The sequence below is a fragment of the Biomphalaria glabrata genome, chromosome 6 (genome assembly GCF_947242115.1).
Source record: "Biomphalaria glabrata chromosome 6, xgBioGlab47.1, whole genome shotgun sequence".
NCBI lineage: Eukaryota > Metazoa > Mollusca > Gastropoda > Planorbidae > Biomphalaria > Biomphalaria glabrata.
The window spans coordinates 53,180,768-53,207,748 of NC_074716.1; the positions used below are offsets into that span (position 1 = coordinate 53,180,768).

At 33.0% G+C, this 26,981-nt stretch overlaps 3 protein-coding genes across 6 annotated transcripts in view; 2 read left to right on the forward strand and 1 right to left on the reverse strand.

Annotated features, from left to right (window-relative positions):
- Positions 1-2,026: 2,026 nt before the first annotated feature.
- The window catches only part of LOC106058847 (potassium voltage-gated channel subfamily KQT member 1-like), a 127,608-nt gene continuing 102,653 nt past the window's right edge, over positions 2,027-26,981 (reverse strand). For all 4 annotated transcript variants that reach the window (XM_056032569.1, XM_056032567.1, XM_056032568.1 and 1 more), the window contains exons 11-16: positions 26,447-26,577; positions 25,898-25,961; positions 23,092-23,167; positions 22,881-22,975; positions 8,286-8,382; positions 2,027-6,564 (exon numbers count right to left, since the gene is read on the reverse strand). In XM_056032569.1, coding sequence (XP_055888544.1) covers positions 6,445-6,564; positions 8,286-8,382; positions 22,881-22,975; positions 23,092-23,167; positions 25,898-25,961; positions 26,447-26,577 — 583 coding nt within the window. In that variant the 3' untranslated portion in view covers positions 2,027-6,444. The remainder of the gene's footprint in view (positions 6,565-8,285; positions 8,383-22,880; positions 22,976-23,091; positions 23,168-25,897; positions 25,962-26,446; positions 26,578-26,981) is intronic.
- On the forward strand, positions 12,561-16,248 carry LOC106058846 (ketohexokinase-like). The gene has a single exon (XM_013216356.2). The coding sequence runs from the start codon at positions 12,793-12,795 to the stop codon at positions 13,777-13,779; it is 987 nt and encodes a 328-aa protein (XP_013071810.2). The 5' UTR covers positions 12,561-12,792; the 3' UTR covers positions 13,780-16,248.
- LOC106058845 (TELO2-interacting protein 2-like) lies at positions 16,577-18,912 on the forward strand. Its single transcript, XM_013216355.2, has one exon. It carries the CDS (start codon positions 16,648-16,650, stop codon positions 18,118-18,120), a length of 1,473 nt encoding a protein of 490 aa, XP_013071809.2. The 5' UTR covers positions 16,577-16,647; the 3' UTR covers positions 18,121-18,912.

Below are 26,981 nucleotides of genomic sequence, written 5' to 3' on the forward strand. Positions count from 1 at the left end.
ATCTTGATAAAGATTTTTGTTTTATCAGATGCAGCTCTTCTCTTCTTGGCCAAGTTTCAAGGCATTACTTTCTTTGATAATCAAAATTTTCCATTTTAATTTGTCATTTTTGCTTTTAATATTGAAAAAAAAAAATTTTGTCTAGAAAGAAAGGATGTATATGCTGCTTGTGAACAAAAGTTTCTACTTCCTCATCAGTTTTCTGAGGTCAGATACTAATCTATGACTGGAACAGCAGACCTATCAATGTGCAGTCAACTACTTATCATGAATTTGCAAAGTTTATTGATTGATCTACAAAAGTGGCATCAGATGTTAATGTTCTGTGTTCATCTGATGTTATGCAGATTAAGAAAACAAATATTGTTGCTTTCTCAGTTAGAAAAAGAAAGATTGTAAACCCACTACAGATCTATATGCTGGAGCATGCTTTTGATAGAGGAAATATTCTGTCCTGTGAAGTTCTCAAGCTCTGTTTGTGCTTTGTTAATAGTGTTATGTAAAAAAAGAGAAGATATGTTAAAGTTATCTCTTTCTATGGCTGACAGTTAATGTCATGTGGCCAGTACAGCAACCAACCAACTTAACTATCCCAAACATATGTCAGATACCCATTAGAATTTAGCAGACTCATTGGTGTCCTAAAAATTTTGAAATTTAAAATCGCAGCCTTTACCAAGAATCATACCCAAGACCCCACAGTTTGGAAGCCACCACATTCCTTCAATACAGTTAATTTACAATTACAGTAGTTTTTTTTTGTTCTTAAAACAGAACTGTAATGTAGATAATTTTGTCTAACAAAGTTTAAGTTTTAATATTAAAAAAGTTTTTTTTTAATTTTCTTGTTTCATCAAATTTGTCTTTTGAATTGATGTATTGGTGTCTACTTAGTGTAGGTGTCAATATATTGAATTTCAATAAACACAAACAAAAGATAAGCTAAATTTTATTGTGATTATAACATACAGAAATGCCAAATTAGGGAAATAAATTTGTGTCTAAAAGGATTTTACTTCTACAGTAATTTGTTAACTATTTGAATAAATTATTTTAAAACTATATAGATTCTTTAAAATTTGAGACAAATCGTACTATGGAAATAATTTTTTTTTATTGAGTTTTAATATTAAATTCAGTTATATTACAATGGAACACCAATGTGATGATATATACATATATATATATATATATATATTGGCATTCAAATGTTTAATCTGTTTTTGTTTAAGTTACTAAATATTTAATTTAGATTTTACATTTATTGAAAAACTAGAAAAACAATTAAAGAAAAACAAATTAATGTATTTTTAATTGATTTAATCTGAAATTTATGTTGTAGCTTTTCAATCTAATTTTCACATGAGAAAACAATTCAGGCAATCCTTCAGACAAGAATTTTTTTTATGTCCCAAACACATACCTCCTGCAGGATCACTGCCTGGTCATGTGGTATGCAATCTAAACTGGCATCATAATGGACCAGAGTTCAAACCTTGCCCATCGCCCTGCAGAAGGTTAGGTAAAGTTCCCCTTTAAGAACTATAGGGCAAATGATGTTAAGGTCATCATTTCTGTGGCCCATTGTTAACGAGGGTGTCATGTGGCCAGCACAACGACCAACCGCCTTTACTTATTCCCAACTAATGTCAGGTACCCATCAGAGCTGGGTTGACTCAGAGGCGCCCAAAGATTCCAAAAATAAAATCCCTGTCTTCACCAGGATAAGTATATAATCTTCAATTCTGAATTAACATTTGAACCATGTAAAACAAACAAAACAGGACGGCAGAGGATGACAGCAGGCAAAGTCCAAACTCACAACCATCATGACAAGGGTATGGAGCATATGCCATACACCCACTCAAAATCAAGATGGCGAGGGACAGATGCACCTATAAAATCTTTGTGTTGGGAGGTGTGTGTGTGTGTTACACATCAATAAGAAAGACTAGCAAGTAAGACAAAGATTTTTGGTAAAAATAAAAACATGGCGGACAAGAAATAATAAATAAACACATGAAAGTAAAAATCTAAGTTTTATCTTCCTCTCGTAGCATAAAACTCTAAACAAACAACCAATAAATACAACAAATATTTGAATTAAACGTGCTTACGCTTTGGTCCTACTTCCATTGAAACACTCAAATCAACACAAATTAATTAGTGATTCTGAATAATTGATGTTTTGTCACACATTAGTTTGTCACTTGTAATCAGTTCGCTGTCATTTTAAACAACTTACAATCCCAATCAAAAATTATTTTTGTCACTCTACAGTTATCTCAACATTCTTAAAATAAATATATTTATTTTTTTACAGTTCAATACAATATTATTTTTCTTGTCATTGACAAATTGGAGTCTAGTGCTTAAAATACCTTCAATCAAATAAGAAAAATTAATTATATTTAACCCTTTTCAGACGGTGCCGTTTAGCACATTTGGTGCCAAAAAGACGGAACACTTTTTACAAACTGAACACTTTTACAAAAAAAAAAAATCATAACAAATAAACTAATTACTTTACATACACAAAACTATATGAATATTATTGTAGAGAAATGAATGAACAAATATAAACTTAGAAAATCCAACAGAAATATCAACATTGTTTTTTTTAAAGCCAAGCTAATTTGCATAATTTATGCATACAAATTTACAAACAAAATTTTTTTCAAAACAGAACAGAATAAAACATGTAAGATTGTTTAAAGAAGTTTTAGGCCTGAATAAGTCCTAATACTTGTGTTTGGGAAAACAAGGCCAATAGAGATAATTCTGTCACATTATTCTACTACTCCCCACCCTAGTATATTGGAAACAAACACCTTCATTTTGGCCACAGTGACAGCCACCTATTTATATTTATTACCCAGGGATCTTCTTGTGAAATGTTTGTTGGTCAGAAAGTTAGCATTTTTATTAGTCTCCCTGACAAACCTAATATCTGAGCTTAAATGATAGTAAAAAAAAAAAGCATAAAAGTCTACTGGGTGCTAATCCCTCTGGCATTTTTACAGGTCTTCTCTTCTATCCAATTCCTCAACCCTAACTCTAAACCATGTTATCATGGATGGGTATCGTCAACACTACTAGATCTAGTACTAGTGTAGGGAAAGCCCTCCTCAATACTGCCTAGATTATTATTAGAGCTATCAGAGTCACTAAAATCAGAGTTAGTGCATTTGCTATCATCGATTTCACCCTCAGCAATGTTGACACCTAGTACTAGCTAACTTCAAAAAATTAATACAAAAAAATTATAAAAACAGTGAAGGAAGCAGCCATTCGCCAATGTGTAAAAATAGTAGAATTAATCTGATTGGCTGTTACAGACACTGGCTAGCCAATCTTTGTGGTTGGAACCATCACATCCTTTCGTCTTTTTCGCCAAACCTGACAGGGGCTGATAGATTGGCCACGTCATCTCATAAAGGTTAATGAAAAAAATTGACAACCTACAACATAAGGCTGTAAAATTTGTCCGACCAAATACTAATTGGATGAACAAAAACATAATGACAATTGCAGGTCAATGTGGATGTTAAAAGAACAACATAAAGTCTATTCTGTCACATACATCCAATGATAAAATGTTTTAAAGGAAATATCACAACCAGTCAGGAGTTTGATAATATGAATAAACAAAATAACAATGGAGAGATAGTGTGATGGAATAAACAAAACAAACTCGTAAATAACAAGGCTAAATATATATACATACAAAGTGTAAGCCCTTACATTGTAGTTACCTACTAGAGTTTAATAATTACATATATTATTTTTAGTGGTAAATATATATTAAATAAAATTATACACTTTTGATTTCTTATAATTCTCAATAAATATTGTCTTCTATTAAGAAGGAGGTGCATCTATCTATCATGTGAATTTTAAAAAGCTTGACTGTGTTTACTCCAAAATTGCATATGAGTGCAAGTGATATTATCTTTCTCATAATAAATATTAGGAATACTACTGACATGCTAAAAGAACACTATAAGAATTAAAACAGATTTCCTCTGCAAATCCCTCACTTTGTCCCTAAGTGTAAATATTAGGAGCCTTCTAAACATCATCTCCTTCTAATCTGGTACCCCTTTCAGACTTCAGGATATAAAGGCATATGATGTAAGATGTCTAAGGCAGGCAGTGTCTATTTGCCTTCACAAGCAACCATCTTTACAATCCCCAAGTTAGGCCAGGTACCTACTAAAGTTGGGCTGACTTAGGGGCATCCTAAAAATCCTGAAATTCAAAAACCAAGTCTTCACAAAGATTTGAGCCCAAGACGCCTTCAGCCTTGGTTTGAAAGCCAACTGTTTTACCACTCAGCCACTAAATGAGTCAAACTGTTTTACCACTCAGCCACTAAATGAGTCAAACTGTTTTACCAGTCAGCCACTAAATGAGTTAAACTGTTTTACCACTCAGCCACTAAATGAGTCAAACTGTTTTACCACTCAGCCACTAAATGAGTCAAAGACTAGACCCTTTAAATTTAGAGGCAATTGCACTTAATACCACAAGGATACATAAATGCTAAGGGAAATAAAAGTTATTCAATTAAAAAATGGTGACTATTGATAAGAAAACTTTATCATTGCAAGTCATTTTATTACAGAATTATTTTTTTTCAGTAAATATTTTAATATAAATTGAAAGGCAGTTATTTTCAACACATGATGCAATAAATCCTTTCTCACAATATTTAACATGAAGAAAACTAATTTTGTCACAAACATTTTTTTTTCTAATATCAAGTAAGCAAGGTGGATGAAACTTGAAACACAAAAGCCCCTTCTCATTTTCTTTTAAAATCAATTTCACTCTTTCTTTCTAGCTATTTTTATAAATTAGCATAAATACATATGAAAACAATTTCTGTTATCACTTTTTTAAAGTAGAAATAGTAAAGTTCCCCTTTCAGACCTTGTGATCTATAAGGCAGATGATGTTAGGGTCATCTGCTTCTTTGACCAAAGGTTAGCACAACTATCAACCACCTTTACTTTCCCCCAACTTAAGTCAGGTACCCATTAGAGCTGGGTGGACTCAGGGGCACCCTAAAAATCCTGTCTTCGAGGAGATTCAAAACAGGACCTCAGGTTTGCAAACCAAGTGCTTAACCACTCAGCCACAATGACCCCTAAGTACGTAAGGTTCCCTTTTCAGACCTTGAGGTCTATAGGGCATGTAAAGCTCATCTGTTTCTGTGGCCTACGGTTAACAAGGGTGTCGTGATTAGCACAACGACCAACCGCCTTTACTTTTCCCCAACTAATTTCAGGTACCCATTAGAACTTGATGGACTCAGAGGCGCCCAAAGATCCTGAAATAAAATATCTTAGTCTTCATAAGGATTCAAACCCCAGATCCCCGGTTTGGAAGCCAAGCTCTTTACTGCTCAGTCACCGTGCCTCCCAGTGACCCCTAAAGTGGAAATAAATATTTCTACACACAAGATATTAGCATTGAATGAATGTCTGCACTAGTATAAATGAAATAACTAGGCCAATACAAAGGTACACTAAGTGGTCAGTATGTAATACAGCTACATTACTAATTAGCCCAATACATTGTACTTGTTAGCATTTGTTCCCTCGAATGTCATGTAGAAACCAAATTATTTGTATTCATTTTCAAATGCTGCTGCTTTGTCAAAAAACTTAATTTAAAATAGAAAGGGGATGTAAATTGATGCAGTAGTTAAACTATACATAAATACATACTTTACAGAATTGGTCCCATTAGCAGATTTACAAAAATGCACACACAAAAAGTATATGGTCCTAACTTTGTTGAATGTTTTTCTGAGTCTACACATTTAGGAACATTCTTAAAGGCAGGAGATATTTTGTTGACATTGTCTTACCTTCTACTCGACAATGATGCCATGTATCAAATCAAATATTGCTCTTCTAATAATCCAGATGACAATGAAAACCTGTAATTTGGCCAAATACTAAAATGAAGCCGGCTTTCATAGACAAATGTTGTGCCAGCAAATTTCATTCATTGAGAACAGTGTGTATTTATTGTGGCAAGTATTGACCAAAGAGGTCACTAAGGTCTCTGTGCCATTGTGATAGCTAGTTAAACTACAAGTTAGGGTGCAACTGCCACAGCAGGTCTAGAAACATGTATTTAAGAAAAGAGGTCTAGCTCCACCAGGTCTGAATATAATTGTGGTAGCAGGTCCATACACAAAGTCTGCAAGTCTTTGAGGCAGCAGGTCTAGACACACACACAACTGTGGTGACATGTCTAGATCCATGAAGTCTTTGTGGCTGCAGCATATATTTACATTTGAGGTATGAAATTTTTTTTTTATATGGTTTACATACTAAACATTTCACAATGCAAGTGCTTATAATTGAAGAATATTGCACAAAGCAGTGACAACATGATGTAACAGTGTCCATTGTGCTGAGCTAAATGCTAGGAGTTTTCTAGTGTTTCTGGAGAAGTATCTTCACTAGGAGTTGGATGTTTCTGCTGATGAACTAGGATGTTGAGGAGCACAATTGTTTGATCCAGCTTCAGATCCATCTTGTTAATCTAATGAAGCAAAAATAAAAGAAAATAGTTATAAATCAATTAACATTTAATGAATAAATAAATATATGCTTTACTTTTTTGTAAGGGGTTTAGTGGCAGAGTGGTGAAGTGCTTGGTTTCTAAACCAAGGAGCTCTCATGTTCAGTATTTTAAATAAGTAAGTTTTAAGTTTTTAAAAAAGTGATTTAAAACTTTATAGAAATGTAAACAAAGGAAATAGTAAACTTGAGTTTCCATGGAATACATTTCCACCGAGCTACTAAGTTGTGCAAACTAGTTAGACTGTAACTAATTGCATTAAATACTGGTTTGCCAGTTGAGTTAAAAAAACTAAAGAAATACAGTAAAAACAATAAATGTACCATAATTCAACAGCATCTGTTACAATTAAAAAATATGATTTAAAAACACAAAAAAAACAACTTAACAACACAAGTAAACTAAAAAAAAAAGATATTAAAACACTCAAGCATATTAGAAATCCACATTTTAGTTTCTAAGCATTTATAATTGATTAATTTTTTAAAGTAAGAATGAATATGTTTTTTCATCTTTGCACATTTTTAAAAATTAAAAATTCTCTAGTTTTTTTCATTCTTTTATTAAAAAAAAAACAACTTAGCAATTACTTATCCTAACTAAATGACTTTTTAGAAGTTACCAATAAATCATATTACAAAATAAATGAAATACTATTGAAACAGAATATGTAGTAAGCAAAAAAAAAAAGTAAAGTATTTATCACATTTAAGGTAAAGTACTCCTCACAGACCTTGCGATCTATGAGATGGATCCTGTAAGGCTGTTTCTGTTTTTTAACTTCAGGATTTTTAGGATTCCCTCAAAGTCAACCCAACTGTAAGGGTACCTAATATATGTTCAGAGGTATCTTGAAAGACGACGGCCACCCGCTCCATCAGAACTACATCAGGTCATCACGAAGTGGGCGACTGCTGTCAATCAAAACAAGAACAGAGCAGTACAAAAATTCGTTCGTACCTCACTCTGTCAGACTATATCAATGCCACTCATTGATCAGGAAACATGAAAAGGACCAAGAGATGCCTGTGTGTAGTCACTGAATGAACTCTTTATGTTGTGTCTGTTCTATTTATGTGTATGTTTCTGTTGTGAGTCCTTGTTATCACAACAAATTTCCATAAGGATCAATAAAGCAGTCTTAGTCTTAGTTGGTTGTTGAGTTGGCTACATGATACCCTCATTGACCATCATTCATAGAAACAGATCCATCGATAAAGCTAAAGGTAAGTAGGTTTTAAAATTTACACCTAAAATTTATGAACTTATCTTATAAAATACAGATGTTACTTCAAAAAAGAAGATGATTACGTCCTCCGCGTGTTCCTAGGTCAATCTAATCATGCATGTTAACCAATGACTTAAATTCTGACAAGTCATTGGTTTTCCTGGCTGACTCAGGCAACCCATTACATGTTCTATTAGCACTAGGAAAGAAGGAGCATTTGTACACATTTATCCTAGCATATGGAACAAGGAAATGTGCCTTTTTCTTTGTGTCTATTCTGAGTATTTTATTAAGTTTTATTTCGGTATTTGAAGATTAACTGAGATTAAAAGATTAATGGGAAAGTGAAAGTGAGAACCTTTACAAGACTGTCTCTTATAAGCTTGAATGCTTAATTCACAAAGTTTTATAGACGCATACTGTTTAATGACGTTTTTGTTAGGTCTGTTTGTACCTGAGTTTCTATTCTGCCTATCCTGGAGCACAAAGTCAATTTCTCTTTATCTCTTATATTACCATAATATGCAGGCTTGCCAATTGTTTGATCCAATCTGTAGAGAACAAAAAGTACATTTTATATTAACTTAATGATTTTTTTTTTTTTAAAGCTAAATTAATTAAATGTGATAATAGATATGAACAATCATTATGGGCTATAACTATTGGGTCAAAGAAGTTTCTGCACTGGGTCTAAAATGTGGAAGAAGTGTTCTACAGGAGAAAACAAAAGAAAATTTTATTATGCAACAAATGATGTGGAAGGGGAATGAGCCACCCATTTATGACTCTCCTATGGGAGTGGTAGTTACAGTAAAGGTCTGAACAAAAATGTTTTTAGTCTGAATAAAAATTATATACAATGTAATATAGCACAGATACCAGCTAGTAATATAAAAAAAATCTATAAGCTATAAATTAATTATATTTAAATATCTATATATATATATATAATTCTCTACATTGTCCAAGCATGCGGGACACTCTCTAACCCTCAATGAGTACTGCTAATAACCGCAAGTATGACCTGTGTTGTGGTCATGTGATCAAGAGCCTTCACAGTTGAGAGACAATGTGTTAGAAAGGAGTTGAGTCCATAACAGCAAGGCAATAAGGATGATGCGATACTGTGAGTCCTCGAAAATGTAGCTGTACGAGCTAGAGAGACTAGTAATGTTAAGTTAGGCAGTTCTGTTAAGTACAAGAAAGCATTTGAAGTTTGAAGTCGATGTAATTGTAATTAAAACGCCACATTGTTTATTGAAGCTCTTGTTGTCAAGTTTTTGTGTTAGATGTGCTGTGTTGAGTTTAGCAGTGTTTGACTTTGTGCTGTGTTGTGTTTAGCAGTGTTTACAGAAGGCCTGATAGAGAAAATTGTAATACTGTTGTCAGAAGTGGGATTTCTTATGACTTTCATGAAACTGCTGGATGAACTTGATCTAAAAGAATTGAAACAAGAGCTTCAGTATTGAGGACTGAAATGCTTTGAAAGAAACAGGGAAACTCTTAAGGAACGCCTTCGACAAGCCTTGCAAGGCGAAGATGAGGACCCGGACTCGTATCTGTTCGAAGTACAACCAGATACCAGAGAGCTCATGAATACAGTTGGGTACGAAGCTGGGAGAGGTCAACGAACAGGTCTGTACCATGATTAAACAGATAGGTACCAGTACCTCAATGAACAAGACTGATGAAACGTTTGATACCATGATAAACAAGACAGAGGAACAGATGGCTACCATGTCAAGAGGTATCAACAATCTGTTACTCGATGGAGATGCTGTTGATGGTAGCGCTGTGTATGACTGTGATAGCGAGCCGTGCAAGCTTGGCTCCTACAACAAGAATCTTGACATTTGTTGTGACAGCGCTGAGCACAGATCTGATCCTGTCAACGTGATTCCTGTCTGCACCCAGGCGTTCAACAAGAACTGGGCTGACAAAGCCGCCTCGCATGGAGAGCGCGAGCACCGGAAGACTTACCAACAAACTCTTGACCAAAGCGACGTTTGTTCTGATACCAGTATCAGCAAGAGAAGCGCTGATGGTGGTGCAGCAGATGGATTTGTGCACATAGAACATTGCCCACGTGCCCCACAGACATGTCTTCCAGATACGCTTGAAGATTATGACGTGTTTGACAACCTGGCCTCCTGGGAGCCTAAAGCGCATGGAGAAAGACTGCTGGAGCAACGTAAAAGATCAACGGTCTTGACCACTGCCATGACATCCAGTGCTCCACTACTAGCCACAAGACTGAGATCGGTGGCGACTGACAGAAAGGCCAGACCACGTACATGTGCCACCAGGTCAACTTCCACAAAACAATCTGTTTGGTGATCTAACAGAAGGCAGGTGAGATGCTGATCATCCACTTTGAAGGTATACGGATGTATCCATCTATGTTTGGATGTTAACCTAGTTAAATAACAACGCTTAAAAAACGAAACTATTTTAAAAGTTAAAGACATCATTTCATCTTCTAATAAGGACCTTTTAAAATCTAAACTGTATTCACAAAAGGCTTCTTCAACAATATCCACACAAAACTTTTAGAAGAAGACATTTTAGAACACCTGTTATAACAAGATTATTCACAACTTTCTTGTGTCATAATGGTCGAAATTCTTCATACATTTTACATCATTGACTCAAAGGGTCAGAGACAAGATGTCTTTAAAACAAAGACAATCTTATGACGATCATGCCCATTAATAATAATCTTTATTATTCAAAAGGAAATATGTCTTACAATTTGTGCAACAAAACATTATAACAATAGAAAACCAAAATATACATTCACACCAGACTCACTCATAATTTACATGCTAAAGGTTTGATAGTTTATTGATTTCCAGGGAGACAAAAGAGTTTTTGTGTCTGTTTGTCTTTGCTATTGGTGTCTTGAATCTCTTTTGTGATGGTAAAATCACAAAATCCTGACCCAAAGGGTGATTTTTTATTACAGAGGTACATATGCTATTTGGTATGTAGGACTACCTCAAATGTCCCTATATTATATAATAGTATTGGCCAGTAGTGCCTCCTTTATTAGACTTAGTTTTACTGACATCTTTTTATTATGATGAATAATGCAGTCTGATAGCAAGAAAACAATTTCTTAATGACCCTTTTTCCACACCCCTTTTATTTTATAACCTCTTTCGACATGCTTTTCTTACTAGGAGATATGATGCAGACACCAGAGAAAGAAATTCTGAAGCTCAGAATGCAATAAAATGCTTGGACACTGGAGCTTGAACAATTTGTTTGTTTCATTTACTAATAAAAGCTTGAGAAACATTACCATAATGATTTAATATAATTAAAAATGAATACCTGTTTGTAAAATATATTGTAGCTAAAAAAAAAGAAGAATGTCATGTATTGTTACAAGTTATGATTGTCAGTGATTTCATATAAAGAACGCTAGTCAGACAAGTATCAATTCAAAATAGCCTATATCATAATGTGATGTGTTTGTAAAAATGTTGCTTTACATGTTTCGGATGTTCCTTCAGAGTTGAAGATAATTACTTCCTATTCCAAACCTTCCGCAGGACGACGGGGGATGTGAGCGGGCAGGGTTTAAACCCGGGACCATTGATAAATCTGAACGACAGTCCAGCGCGCAAACCTCACGACCAGGCAGCCATCAAAACGTCCAGTGCACTAGCAACTTGAACAACAAAGTTAACTAGTCGATATAAAATGTAATTATTATAATTAATAGCATCTGTATATTTTTTTTATATTAAATTAACTTCTTAACCTGTACATGTATATTTAAAATCTATTAAAATAGAAGTCTACATTATTATTTAGACCTAGATCTGAAGTATCATTGTGATTATATTTTATTTTAAATTATGTTCTTTAAATCTCTAGTCTAGATGTTTCTTTGTGACTTGGAAACAAAGACATATAAAGTGCAATGACAATGAATACCAATAAACTATAATAATAATAATATATATTACAAAGGCACTTATTATAGCTTTTATCTCTGTACGAGTCTAAGATCAATATCAATACTCTATATGCTATAAAATAGAGTCTTGATATATATATATATATATATATATATAATCTACATAGGATAGAAGCAAAATCAAGTAAAGAATTTAGCTCATAAAGCTAATGGCACCAGGCCCAACATAGGTCCACCAATAATCGAACTATATATAATAAACTTTTATAAAGAAGCTGAAACTATGCTATGGCTATTAATTAATCTAGTAATCAGTTGAAGGCAAATTAATCTAGTAATAAGTTGACAGTTCTTAGGAAATCTTAATGAGTAAACATAGATTATTATTATATGTCTAATTTCTCTATAACTTTACTGATTTACTCTGTCTCTATCGATCTATAACTATAATCAATAATAATCATAATCTATTCTATTCTCTAAACTAGTCACTAGGCCTGGTAGACTTCTTAATCTAATATAATTATAATAATTATAAGAATGTAGCTCTATGTCAGTTCTAGAAGATTTACTTGTATGTACCAAGGTGCTTTTTTACGGATGCACTCTGTCTGGACTGTCACTCGGTAATCTAGAAAGTCCTGGTTCGAACCCTACTACTGTCATATCCCCCGAGGCAGGTATGGTCTAGCCTAGTCTAGGGGGGAAAAAAATAATCTTATCCCTTGTTATAGTTTTAAGTACCCTTGCCTTTTCACCTTTAACCTCTTGAACTGTTAAACTACGATCTAGGACAGGACTATCTCAGTTTGCACCTTCGGCTTTTCATATGTTAACTTGTTAATATAGATCTACCGTAAATCTAGATATTTGTAGAAATAATTGTTAATTATAAACAGCAATTTATGCTTCTCATACTTAGGCTAGTCTAGATCTGCTAAATATTTAGGACTAGATATCTAAATCTGTCAAGCAAATGCTAGTTATAGATAAGATTAATAATTAAGATCTAAGCCGTCTGAGACAAAGAAATATGGAACAAAATTTTTGCATCCAAGAAAATAAACGTGTTTTATTTATTGGTCTGGCATGTGTCGATCTTTTCCAAATTCTGCAGTCTTATCCCATTGAAGATATGGGTCACAGATGCACAGAAAGTTATTGGCAGCGTGGAGGTAACGCTGGTAACTCTGCAACTGTTTTTGCAATTCTTGGAGGATTGGCTGAATATTTTGGTACTCTCGCTATTGACAAAGAGTTGCAGTTTATTCAGCAAGATTTTCAAGAAAATAATGTTGTTGCCCAAAACTGTGTGTTGATAGATAAAGCCACATGCCCACTTAGTGTTGTAATAATTAGTCTAGGTTCTCACAGTCGGACTGTTTTGCATACAAATAAAAATCTGCCTGAGTTGACTATACAACATTTCCAGCAAAAAATTCTGCAACCAGATCTGTCACCAACTTCCTTACAGTATGGATGGATTCACTTTGAGGGGCGTGATAATGCTTGTGAAGTAGCCCAAATGATTAGACTAATCAGGGATTATAATATTCAAAATCAATCAGAGAACAGATCATTTAAACCAATTATTGTATCCCTAGAAGCTGAAAAGTTGAGACTATCTGCGGAGTTAATCAAACATGATATGTGGAAACTACCCGATGTTATGTTTATAAGTAAAGATTTTGCCAAAAGTGAAGGATTTCAATCAATGGCAGACGCCATGCAAGGCTTTTTTCCCAGAATGAAGGAAGAAGCTGTTTTGATTTGTGCATGGGGAGAGGAAGGTGCAGCCGCCATGTCTGCCAGGACAGGAATGGTGTTTTCAGCTGCATATAAACCCCAAACTGTGGTAGACACTTGTGGTGCTGGTGATACATTCCTTTCCGCCACAATACTGGCCTTGACCAAAGGAAGACCACTAAAAGAATGTATAACTTTTGGATGTCAAGTAGCAGGTGCAAAATGCGGTATGCAGGGTTTTCAAAAGTTGAAAGAAAAACATTTTCAAGTATAATTTAAATTATGCACACATTTGCTATAATTAATATTATGTACACATTTGCTATAATTCTTACTTGAGTAAAATGAACTGAAAACTCATTTTTATTTTGAACATTTCTCATCAAAATGTGTGTTCAAGTGTTAAACTAGTTTCAGTACATAAAAAACTCTATTGTGTTCTCAGTCATAAACCATTAAGTATACCTCTATAAAATAAGAATTATATTATGTTTGTTGTTTTCTTTTCAATTTTAAAGCCAAGGCAATATTTAAAATGTCTTAAAAATCAAATTACATTTACATATTTGCTGTGTTTTTTAGAAAATAATTGATTGAAATGTATTCTCTTTAACTTCCATATTAGAAACTCATGTGGGAAGGTTGTTGTTTTTTTGGCAGATTATTCCACACTAACAAATGGGTTATTGGGATACATAGTCACACTGCTGATAAACAATTAGAACAGAAAAAGTCTACATAAGTATATGGCAATGTCTTCGATATTAGAAACTCATGTGGGAAGGTTGTTGTTTTTTTGGCAGATTATTCCACACTAACAAATGGGTTATTGGGATACATAGTCACACTGCTGATTAACAATTAGAACAGAAAAAGTCTACATAAGTATATGGCAATGTCTTCGATATTAGAAACTCATGTGGGAAGGTTGTTGTTTTTTTGGCAGATTATTCCACACTAACAAATGGGTTATTGGGATACATAGTCACACTGCTGATTAACAATTAGAACAGAAAAAGTCTACATAAGTATATGGCAATGTCTTCGATATTAGAAACTCATGTGGGAAGGTTGTTGTTTTTTTGGCAGATTATTCCACACTAACAAATGGGTTATTGGGATACATAGTCACACTGCTGATTAACAATTAGAACAGAAAAAGTCTACATAAGTATATGGCAATGTCTTCGATATTAGAAACTCATGTGGGAAGGTTGTTGTTTTTTTGGCAGATTATTCCACACTAACAAATGGGTTATTGGGATACATAGTCACACTGCTGATAAACAATTAGAACAGAAAAAGTCTACATAAGTATATGGCAATGTCTTCGATATTAGAAACTCATGTGGGAAGGTTTTTTTTTTGGCAGATTATTCCACACTAACAAATGGGTTATTGGGATATATAGTCACGGTACACTGCTGATTAACAATTAGAATAGAAAAAGTCTACATAAGTATATGGCAATGTCTTGATTCAGAAGATTATGAGTGAGTGCAGTGTTTCACATAAGGATACCGGTATACAAATAATGTAATTAACACATTAAAATAGGACTTTCAAAATAATAATAGGTATTTTTTTTCATCAGTACAATAAGAAATTATATAATATAGAATGTTATTTTTTATTTTACCCAGAATTTTGTGGTTACAAAAATTAGAACAGACCTATAGCAAGGCCATATATTATATTTACCATTGTTTTTTAGTAATATTAAAACTGATTAAAATTTATATTGCAATCAGTAACATTTATCAAAATTGTTTTAAAAAATATACCGCAATCAGTAGCATTTATTACAAATAAATAAAAATGTATGCTACAATCAGTAACATTTATTACAATTTATAAAAATGTAGGCCCTATGCTGCAATCAGTAGCATTTATTAAAATTGTAGCATAGTGGTAAGGTTAAAGAATATGATGCTGGGACCTAATTCCGTATAGTTTGAAAGTAACAAAAAAATAATAATAATCCAGTCATTCTTTATGTATCAGTACATTTATAATGCAGGTAGTGCAGGTAATACCTTTTGCAAATCATATCAGAGCCTTTACACTCAATTCAGTAATGATTTCTAAATTGATCAAAATACTTAAATTAGTAGTCAAAATTTTGTTTTAGTTTTTCGATTTAGGGCTCCCGAGAGCTCCTAATGGTCAAGGGTCTGATTCGAACGCAATGTGCCCCCCCACACACACACACACAATGGTTGCTGCTCCACTGACTCCTGTATACGGTATATATATAAATATATATTTGCATTTTGTTTTTATTTATGATGTTGCAATACATTTTTAATAATGTTAGTCACACTTAAGTTAAAAATATTGCTGTATCATATCACCATATTCTTCTAAGCGCAAGGATTTGTTATATTAAATAGGAATGTATGGGATTTAAAACTTAATGCGCATATAATTATTATAATGTAACCTACAATTATATGTGCAATGGCATGAATGTAACCTAGGCTATGATATCGTATAGGGAGAACTTATTAAAAGAAAGTTATAAACTTATAATAGATCTAGACCTAATTAAGTTTAATCTACAACAATGTCAATGATACGACATTAGTGCAGTAGTGGTCTGTTCATATGATTATAGACAGTCAGATACTAGTAGTAGATCTAGAGACTAATTATTAATAACTATATTATTTTATATATATATTTGCTCTAGATCTATATAGCTGACTGTAGATATAAAATAAATATTTATTTTGTCCTTTAATATAGACTTTATAAATCTATAATTCTAGATCTATATCTATGTAATTTGTTCGATAAAAATTATAGAACTATAAAATCTATAATTATAGATCTATATCTATCTAATTTGTTCGATAAAAATTAAAGAACTATAAAATCTATAATTATAGATCTATATCTATCTAATTTGTTCGATAAAAATTAAAGAACTATAAAATCTATAATTATAGATCTATATCTATCTAATTTGTTCGATAAAAATTAAAGAACTATAAAAATCTAGCTCCCTCCCTTCCCCTGCCCCCCTTTTTTTTAAAGGATAATGTCTATTTCCAACAGTACTTTTTTTTTTTTTTCACTAACCTATATTCATGATATTATTTAACTAAGGGATATTACTCTCTAAAAACAATAACTTAAAATGGCGGATCCTATGGAAGTCAAAACATTACCGATAGAAAATGTAACTTTAAACCAGTTATCAGAGCTTCAAAATTTACTACATGAATGTTTATTGTGTTCTAAGGATGAAGACACTATTGAGCTGCTTCGTAAATGCGCATTGTTTGTTGAAAACAGCGCAATAACAACTATTACACAACCTCTTGTGTTGCTATTAGAGAAAATTTGCGATTACGCTATTGTGCCACCATTTGTCAACAGGGATTATTTCTCCTATGAAAAATCAGACTTTGGCAGCTATTCAGAAACAACACCCTATGTTTTGATTTTCTTTAACTCATTTTTCCATAACTTCAAAACTAACTGTGATACAAGCAGCACAGAAGAAAATCTTTGGATGCTAGCCAAATTAATATTTAAACTTGTTATTGTGGTTGGTGGCAATGTGAATTGCCCCTTGTGGTCTTCAAATGAATGTGCAAAACTAAGCTCTCAGCTTATGGATACACTGATGTCTACACTTAAATGTGAAACAACATGGGATCTTTTGAACCTAAAAGCCTGTTACTTAGTAGACAAAAATGAGAAGGAGACCTTGGTTGCATCTTTTGTTTCATTCTCCAACGAGCATTTATCCAGCGCTAATTGGCAGAAAAATCCTTTTCTTTCAGAATCATTTTCATGGATTATTGAACAGATTACATTGCCATACTTAAGTAGTTACATTAACCAAGTCATGGCAATTTCACTGAGTTTCTTAGATGATTTTCAAGATGTGAATAAAATTCGAGGTCTTCGCTGCTTGATGCATTTGATATCAAATACATCTAATGAAGAACTATGCTGGTACAATCGTGCAGATGTCATTTACTCATCACTTAAACATCAAATGTATGTTAAAGATGCTTCTGTTTTGCAAAAGCTATTCCCTTGTTTATTCACAATTTTGAAAATTGTTGATAAATCAGTTGACCTAAAGTATCATCATGACCTACTGGATGAACTTATTAGAGACTCATTAAGTGAAAACCTTCTAATATTACGTAGGCTGTACATATCTAACGTATGTAGTCTGATCAAGCAAGTAGGAGTTAGCTGCATCTGCCATTTAAGCAGACTGTTAAAAATTGTAGAGCAGTTTTTAGAAACCGAGGATGGAGAAGATGAACTTGCCCGACTCGGTGCCTTACAGTTGCTGCGCAATGTCATTTTATTAGCATGGCCAAGAATATCGAAACACAGTAAACTAATTCTGAAGGTTGTTTTGAAGCTGCTTGTTGACATTAATGGTAAATATTACTACGATGGCAAAGAAACATGTGCCCAGTCTCAAATGAACGACTTAGCTCTAGATTGTTTACGGTTGCTTATCAAAGTCTGCCCCGACACTGTTGTTTGTTTGCAGCATCCTGACATGGCTAAAGGACTTCATCATGTAGCGAACATTCTTGAAAGACTTAAAATTGATGCTTTTCCAACAAATATGACATGAATAATTATTTTATACAGACATTTCTGAACTGATGTAAAAATAAATTGTTTAAAATTCTAATAAACTTCAGCTATACAAACTTTACTTTGCCCACAGCCATTATTTTTCTCAGATAATTCTGTAATACAGATCTTTGAGCTTTTGTTCATAATTGCTACTAATTCAAGAAATCTCCACCTCTCACAGAATTACATAAAGTTATTAGCTCAGTGTTGAAAGCTCAGTTGTAAAATTGTTACCTTGAAGACTATAAATATAGTGATAACATACATTTCCATATTTCAACAGAATTTAGATAATATTTGGTTAAAATACAGTTATGTTCTATTAGCTTAATTTTTTTTTTTTATCTCTAGATAAAATTTATTGTCCTATTAATATGCATGAAAATTTCATTTCATACCAGTAGTGAAGTTTATTTTTTTCAGATGATTGTCATGTAATTTGATATTGTTCTGATTATTTATTTTGTATGAAATTAAAATGCTCTTAATAATGCCTAGATGGGAATATTTGTATGCACTGTATTGAGTGAATTTATAGGTAAAAGAAAACATATTAGTTTGACAATAAATGTCTTAAATGAAATTGATAGGCTAGGGATGAAAGACTGTGGCAAAGATTTTTTTTTGTTTGTTCATGATTGAAATATTTTGAGACCTTGATGTAGACTATTGCTAAATATACTTTTTTGTTAGCCTGAAAGATAGAGAAAGTGTATATGTTGCCTTCGAGTAACCATAGTTTTGAAAGGCAAGAAATTGAAATAAAATTAAACATCATAAATACCAATCTATTGTATTTAGTTTTTTTTTATTACCAGTACTTCACAAAAATTCATAGTTCTTTATTGAAATCCACATGTATATATAAAAAGTACATATACTATATATACCAGTATATACAACAATTGAAAGATAAAGTAATCAGAAATACTTTATTATCTATATATAGTTGCCCTTAACATGTAACATAAGTCTTGTCAACTCACCGTGCACTAAGAAAGTATATATAAATCCAATCTAGATATATGTTATATGTGAGATTGGTTGTGAGTGGTGTGTATAAAACTAATTATTAATTGTATCAGGAGCCTCCTTCATTTTACTCATATCTCAAAGTCTATTTTCAGTTAATTTTTTTAATAGCAAGTCTGAGATAATTGAAATCTTTAGCATACAAAATTGTGGCATAAAAGTTTTTTATTTTGCTTTAATATTTAAATTTTAAACTTAAGTTAAAACTGCTCTGATCTAGTTCTTGGTCTAAAAAAAAGGTTACAATTTAATCTTTTACCACTAATGGCTAACTCAACTAAATGAATGTTTCTCCTATGATAATTAAGTAAGATGAAAAAAGAAATTGGAATAGTAAGACGCTAGAAAATTATCTGATGTTGGGGTTTTAAAATATGAAGGAGTTTGAAATAAGAATAATTAAAATATAAATTAAAGACAAATCAACATTTATTATTTGAAGCTGCTTTAGGGCCTCATTTTGTGGCACTTTTGAAAACATAATTTAAGTCTCCAATTTTAAGAAATATAAATACAGATGAATACAGAGCAACTACAATTATTGTTGAATCATATAGTGATAAAGCTCAAATCATTTCCATTCAATCACACTTAATAAAAAAAAAGGAATAAATATTATGTTATTCCTTAAATTTGTGACAAGGTTATAATAAAGTAATAAATCTGCAATCCATATTTAAAACTTAAATTGAGGATTTTAAATAATTCTCAAATGATAGTAATACATTCGAGCCAATACAATTAGTACAGTTTAGGTTTTAATTTCAATAAAAAAAAAATAATTTATAGCTTTTATATAGCGCTACTTAGAGCATGTTCAGAGGGCTATGATCCAATTCATTTGTGGACCAGTGTGGGGGAGGGGTATCTGGGAGAAGGTAAACACAACTCTGCTTGAGTCAGGTGTCGAACCTTGAGCCCCCTTCATAGGTAGCCAAGTTCAAGCATACATGCCTCTTGACCACCCTTTAACTGTGTTATCTACACTTACCACAGGTAAAATTTGTTTTACATATATGGGATGAAGTATAACTTTTTTTTCTTTCATTGAAATTACTCAAAACATTGCAGATTAATTCAATAATAAGGAATTAAGTATTAATTATTGTTATTAAAATATATCTCAAAAGAATACCATAATAAATCGTGTGCCTGAGTGCTTCAACAAATTCTTAAACGTGAGATCAATGGGATTAACTTAAGATTTACAGAGCTAACATAAAGCTTTTGATGTATTTCTTTTGTGCAACAATAACATTAATTTATTCAGAATTCCTTAGAGGTTAAATACGTTGTTATAAAAATGAAAGGGCTGGACCATGGTCAGAAGAATGTCCCCCACATAGCAGTTTCTCTCCATGCAGCTGATGTACAGGAACAGCGCAACCCAACACAGTTTGGGATCAACAATGTAGCAGGTATTGCCAGGGTTTAGCACTTTGTGCTTCAAGCCGCCTAAAGATCACTGGGTTATGATTTTTCCTCAAGGTTTACTCCAGAAACCTTTCCCATATTTTGGTATGGTATAGCTGCAAGGCAGCAGAGGTTTGAATTAAGAGTTTTGTTACTTGTAAGTGGTTAGCCAGGCATGACTAACAATCCCCTCCTGCCTGAAGTTTACTGGTTTACATTGCTCACCTTTGCCCCTTTTCCTGTCCATAATAACAGTTCTGCAGGACCCTATATCTGAGCCACACGCGAAGGCCAGGAGTTGTACTGGTTGTCTAGGGTTAATTAAGATGCATGCCATAGGGAGCAATTTATAGATAGTGGAGTGATTATGATTCCAATAACAACCATACAGAACAACTCAGGTATCAACATCTTCAGTTGGTTTTATAAGTTCTAAAGTTTTATATTGCAATGACATTGTACCAGTTGTCAAGTTAATATTTCATAGCTAAACAATAAGGCACATGTTGAAAATAAACATAAAAAACAATAACTTAAGAAACTCAAGTTCTTAAACTTCAATTTTAACTTCAACTTCAGTTAATGTATTTATGTATTTATTTTCATGACATATAAATTACCCAGACAAAAACAAGGTCACATTATCTTTTTCTGCACTTGAAACGTTGGACAGAATAATTAGATTGTCAATTCTATGACATATTGTCAAATCTATGACTATGTCATGTTTAACCCTGATTGGATCTGAGTTAGGCATGTTAAACATTGATATTATCATATGTTTGAGTTCAAAGTCAGCCTTAGGCATTGGCAAACTAGGCAGCTAACTAGGGCCTCCAATTCGTGGGGGGCTTAGACAGGACTCAAAACAATTTTTTAGAGAAAACATGGTGAAACTTGTCCTCAATGTTATTGTTGGAGCACACTATAAAGGGTGTAAATAAATTGTGCACCAGCAATGTTATTTTTATTATGTTTATTTTGTATTTTTCTAATTCATTTGGGGCCACCAAATTCACTTTGCCTAGGGCCCCCAATCATCGAAGGCTGGCCCTGTTGAGTTAGACTGAGACATGTTTGTTTGATTGCTTAGCGTACAAAAAAAATATTTCTATACTTGTGTAGGATTACATGAGAAACATTTAGTGTTATCCAAAAAAGTATAATATTCTAGAGTACCTTGAGTACAGTCTGCCTTATATTTCTTAAACCAAACTATGATGTAAATATGGAATATGTCTGTTTTAAGTTCATGTAGTGAGCCTCTGATCTTTATCTTGTGATTAAAAAAAAGTTTATTTCCCTTTAACATCTAGATGGCAGGTTAAGTTCAGTGATTTCAGTGGCCAATGGTTTTTGTTGATGTTTGAAAATAAGTATAAAGACCAATTAAATTTACTTTAGCAAGCTAAGATCTTTATCCTGCTTTATTTTTTTAAAAGTATATCTCCCTTTGAAGTATAAATAGCAGGTCACCAATTTCAGGCCAGTGGTTTTTGTTGATGTTGTGTGGTCATTACAATGACCAATAATCAATGAACCTATCTGGAGACATGTCAACATGTGAATTTTGGTACAGGCTAATTAGTTAAATAAACATTTCCATATTCAAGGACAAATCAAAAACTGTCAGTCTGTTGGCATTCAAAAAACAGAAATGGAAAAGTGGTTTGAGTGCTGGGACAAGTCCCAAAAAGCCTGTGGAGTCTGGGAGCGCATGAGGCGCCCTGACCGCACTTCCCCATGGTGGAGGCTGTCCAGGCCTGAGCAAGCTATTATAGCACAGTGCAGGACAGGCCATTGTCCTGTTGGCTCATATTTCTCGCGGCTATGGCCGAATTTTGATTCACGGTGCCCCCCCGCTGCGGGGAAGAAGAGGAAACCGTGCCTCATATTCTGTTTGACAGCCCCAGACTTGCTGATCTCCGTCTCGACAGGTCTGGAAAACCTAAAATTCTCAACCTGTATGGCGACATTTATGCACTACGCAAGACAGCAGGGTTTCTATCCAGGGCTTTTGCAAAAGAGAGGAATTGAGCCTCTCAAGCCCTTACTCAAATGGAGTTTGATGATGATGATGATGAGTCAATTGGCATTAAAGGAACAAAGAAAAAGGATTTCAAATCCAATTTTATTGCATTAATTACTGTAGTTATGAATGGGGTTGAACCTCAAGGATTAGTCTTCTTGATTGATTAACTTACCAATAGATTTTGTGAAGCTGTGAATGACTCATTTCTTGTTTATTATAGTCTCTAATATCCTATATCACACCTGTAATTCTAATGTCTATGACTATAGCACACTTACCTTCTTTGTAGTTCTTTAATCCTAACCATCATGTTCAAATGACCTTGAGAATATTGTTCAATCACATCTCGAACATCATATGGTTTACGTGCTTGCTATGTGGAAGTAAAAAAAAAAAAATGATAAGGACAGAAATTGTTTTTCAAATTCTTGAAATTTTAATCCAACAATTTAAATTTTAGTTTTCTAAATTGTATATGTCAACATTTACCTGAAATTTTCTTCTTGCTACAAAAAATTTAATTCTTCTGATTACTCGTATCATGGCTTTATGGCCATCTGTCAGCCTGTTTTTGTTTAGGAAAAAAAAAATGTTTTTATCACAGTTGTGTAATAAACATGATGAAAAAAAAGTATTTTTATGCTACATGGCAGTTTTTAGTTTTTTTGTAATTGCTGTTTTTATTTTAATTTTAAGTTTTTGTTTTATAAAACAACATGCTGTTTATATTTCTTAAGAATTCATAGAGTCTAGATTTTTGTGAAAAGTCATTGCTAAGCAAAAGGATAAGCAGCTAACATATTTCCCCCACAAAAAAACACATTTGAAGTTGGTTGTCAGCTTGTGCCTTTACAATAAAGTTCCCCTTTTAGACCTTGCAATTGCAATCTATATGGCAGATGATGTCAAGGTCAACTGTTTCTTTGGACAAAAGAGCAGTGCATCATGTGGCCAGCACAATAAATAACCAACCACCTTTATTTCCCCAACTAATGACAGGTTCTCATTAGAGTTGGGTTGACTCAGAGGTGCCCTCACCAAGATTTGAACCCAGGGTTTGAAGCCAAGCGTTTAACCACTCAGCTACAGCCACTCACAATTTTTAATTCTGGACTTCAGGCCTCGACTCCATACAATTTTTTCCAGCATGAGGTTTGGAATATGATTTAATATTCTTCATTAATAATAATAATTTCATTTATATAGACTAAGACTACTTTATTGATCCTTATGGAAATTCATTGTGATTACAAGGACTCTTTACTCAAAAAAACAAAACAAAACAAAAAACAGTTAACAAACATAATTTAGGATCAAGGTGCTACAATGACAAAGCAGAAATAAACATGAGAACTAACATGACAAATTAACCTGAAAAAGTTTTAAACAGATTGGTCTTAATGATCTTCTCGAATATAATGAAGTATGTTGTTTGAGATCAATGGGAGTGCAAGTTTAAATTCATTCAAGTTTCATCAACTGAAGCTTTTTGAAATGTAATTGTCAAGATAAACATTGAGAAATGCAAAGAAATCACATTCTATTGATAGTTAAATAATAGTGTTTTCTTTTAATTTAAAAATAAAGATTAAGGCACAGAGGAAGTAAAAATGTCAATGGCCATATCCAACCAAGGTTGTAAAAAAAAAAAAAGTTAAAAATATTTTATAAAAAAATCTGAGCACTGCAAACAAAATGTTTACATCAAAAACAATGTTTAACTTAACTCTTTGGCTCCGGAATTAATTCGGAATTATTTGCCACTTTTGGACGGAATTAATTTTTCCGCCATTTCAGAGTGCGCTACTTTGCTTCGATATAACTTGTATAACTTTTTTATTTATTATTGGAAAATAATAAACTTGATATAGAATTAAAGAGAAATGAATGCTCTTTCCATTTCTTATGTTTTCTAGTTTGCAAATCATGTTGTTTTTGTAATTTTGGGTTTTGAATATAAAAATTAAAAATGAAAAACTCACCAACTGACATTGAAAATATCCATCCAAGTGCATGTTTAAAGAAATTTATTGTTCAAATTGAATTGAAATAGCTTTTTTTCTCATTTTTATCCATTTGTTTACAGAACACCACAGAAGAAACAGCAATAGATGCAAAAAATAATAAACTGGAACTAATAATCCAATGTCACTACTTTAACGAAAAAGCCCATAAAAAAAGCAACACGCTTGGAACAAAACACTTTTACCCTAAAACTAGTCCAACTGTACAGCATATATATATTTATAGTATTTTCTTCTAAAGTTCTTCATGTACTTAGTATATAAATATTCCTTCTAGTTGTAATATTCATGGAAGCAGTCAATATGAATGTGTGGGTTCGACTCCCATCCAGCGCAAACATAAACCGTTCTCCCTGACCCAAAGTGTTTACATACTCTGTCTTTCTTTATAGTTATAGGTCTCCATTCTATGAAAATGGATCTTATTCTAGCAGGGGTGTTCCATTTAATCCTATGGTCAGCAGAGCTATTTATTTTGCTAACAAGACTATCAACAATGTGATTGTCAATGAAAAAAACATTCCATCTCAATAGATGCAGTGCTGACTAAGTCTAGGTTGACAACCCAATTTCTTGGTGCAATAAATCTGAAATTGTTCTGTTTCAGTGCCTAGATGATAGATCTAGAGATCTACATCTATCTGATTAGATTTAGATCTAGATAATGTAGAGACAGCTAAACTAGTTCTAGATCTACATTGAACATTAGCTGGGGGTGGAGCTGCTTCATCAGCTGATAAACTTCATTATTACTAGACCTAGGCTTAGGCCTAGGTCTAGACCTATAAATTAATTTACTAGATCTAGATCTATATAATTAGATTTATCAATATCACCATCAGATGAAACAAAACCACTGTCATCTGAATTCTTATACTTCTTTATCAAAGAAATATTTAGATCTACAAAGTTTATATGGCCTTGGTTTTAGCTCCATGTTAAAAAAACACGCACAAAGAAAAAATAAATGTCATCTCTTTACAAACTTCGTACAAAATAAAAACACGTTAAATGAAGGAAATTCCGGATGTTTAGCAAAGGGAAACTATTCTAGATAAACAATTAAGCAATAAAAAACAAGAATCGGAGAAATGGAAACGAAAAAAATAAATTTGAAATAGCCGATGCCCCCAGCGTTGGTCCGACTTTTTTCCCCTTTTTTAAAATCAACGCCCTGTGCGTTGGTGCGGAGCCAAAGAGTTAAATTACAGTAATAGTTTACTTTGTCAAACCTTAAAGAAATATTTGACTAGCATAAAAAAAGAACTTACTGCTCAGGCTTGTAGATCATGTCATCATAGTCATCTTCATCAGCCATCTCTAAGGATGGTTTTCCTGTTATATAAAATGTGCATTTTTAAAAGGATAGTGATTTGGTGGGGGAAAAAATGCAGCAGGACTATGTAGAACTGATCGACGAATCTATATATTAAAAATGAATAGACATTTTCATAGTCATAAAGCTATTTATTTATGTAATGTTATACTGATTGTTTAAAAATAAAGTAATGTATCAATCTTTTAAAGCAGTAGGCTAATCATTTTTAACCTTTTGAGCCTACAAGCTAAAATTATCAATCTATGTATAAAAAAAAAGATCTTGGCAGTCTGTAGTAGATCAGGGGGATAGAGACTAAAAGCATCATAAATAATGCTAATGATTAACATTTCTTTGTTTTAAGTGGGATCACCTAACCACAAGAGATACCAAAGATGGCAAAGAACCCTATTCACAATTCTACACAAATTGAATAAAATTTCATTGCAGAAATATTTGCATTTAACCCAAAAAACATATTTTCTTAACTTCTTATATCTACCTGGGAAGCGGTTGTGGTTACTGATGTCTTGCCCTGTGAGGGATGTCATGCTTTCTTGCCTTTCCAGCCCACTGCCTAGTGAACTTCTGACACTCCGTCTTTTCTTCAACATACTTGCCTTTCTGGCCATCCTATAAGGTCCAAACATTCAAGGAGAATACACTAGTCTATAGATCAAAATGTTCTCACAAATATATTTAATTACAAGTTTATGCTTAGTCATGAGTGATAAGTTGTTCTATGACTGAAGGAGGTCAAGAACAGCAGACTGTTTGATTAGATTCAGTTTTCTGCATCATTCTAACCATTTAAAAAACCATTGTGTATCTGCATCCCTAGGCCATACTTCTCAGTGTCACCATGGCACTCAGGTGAAAACTGTCATTAGAGGAGATGTTAGCAAAAAAAGAATCGGAGTTGGATTGCATTGTGTTGGAGTCCATTACATTGGTGGGGATGGAAGAAAGCCCCAACAAACATGTCACTATCCTCACATCTGATGTGGTACAGTGAAGGAATATGAGGGAGCTTCCCC

What these genes read in the sequence shown, in the direction of transcription:
- LOC106058846 (XM_013216356.2), top strand. Translation starts at nt 12,793, where the DNA reads ATGGAACAAAATTTTTGCATCCAAGAAAATAAACGTGTTTTATTTATT.
- LOC106058845 (XM_013216355.2), top strand. Translation starts at nt 16,648, where the DNA reads ATGGCGGATCCTATGGAAGTCAAAACATTACCGATAGAAAATGTAACT.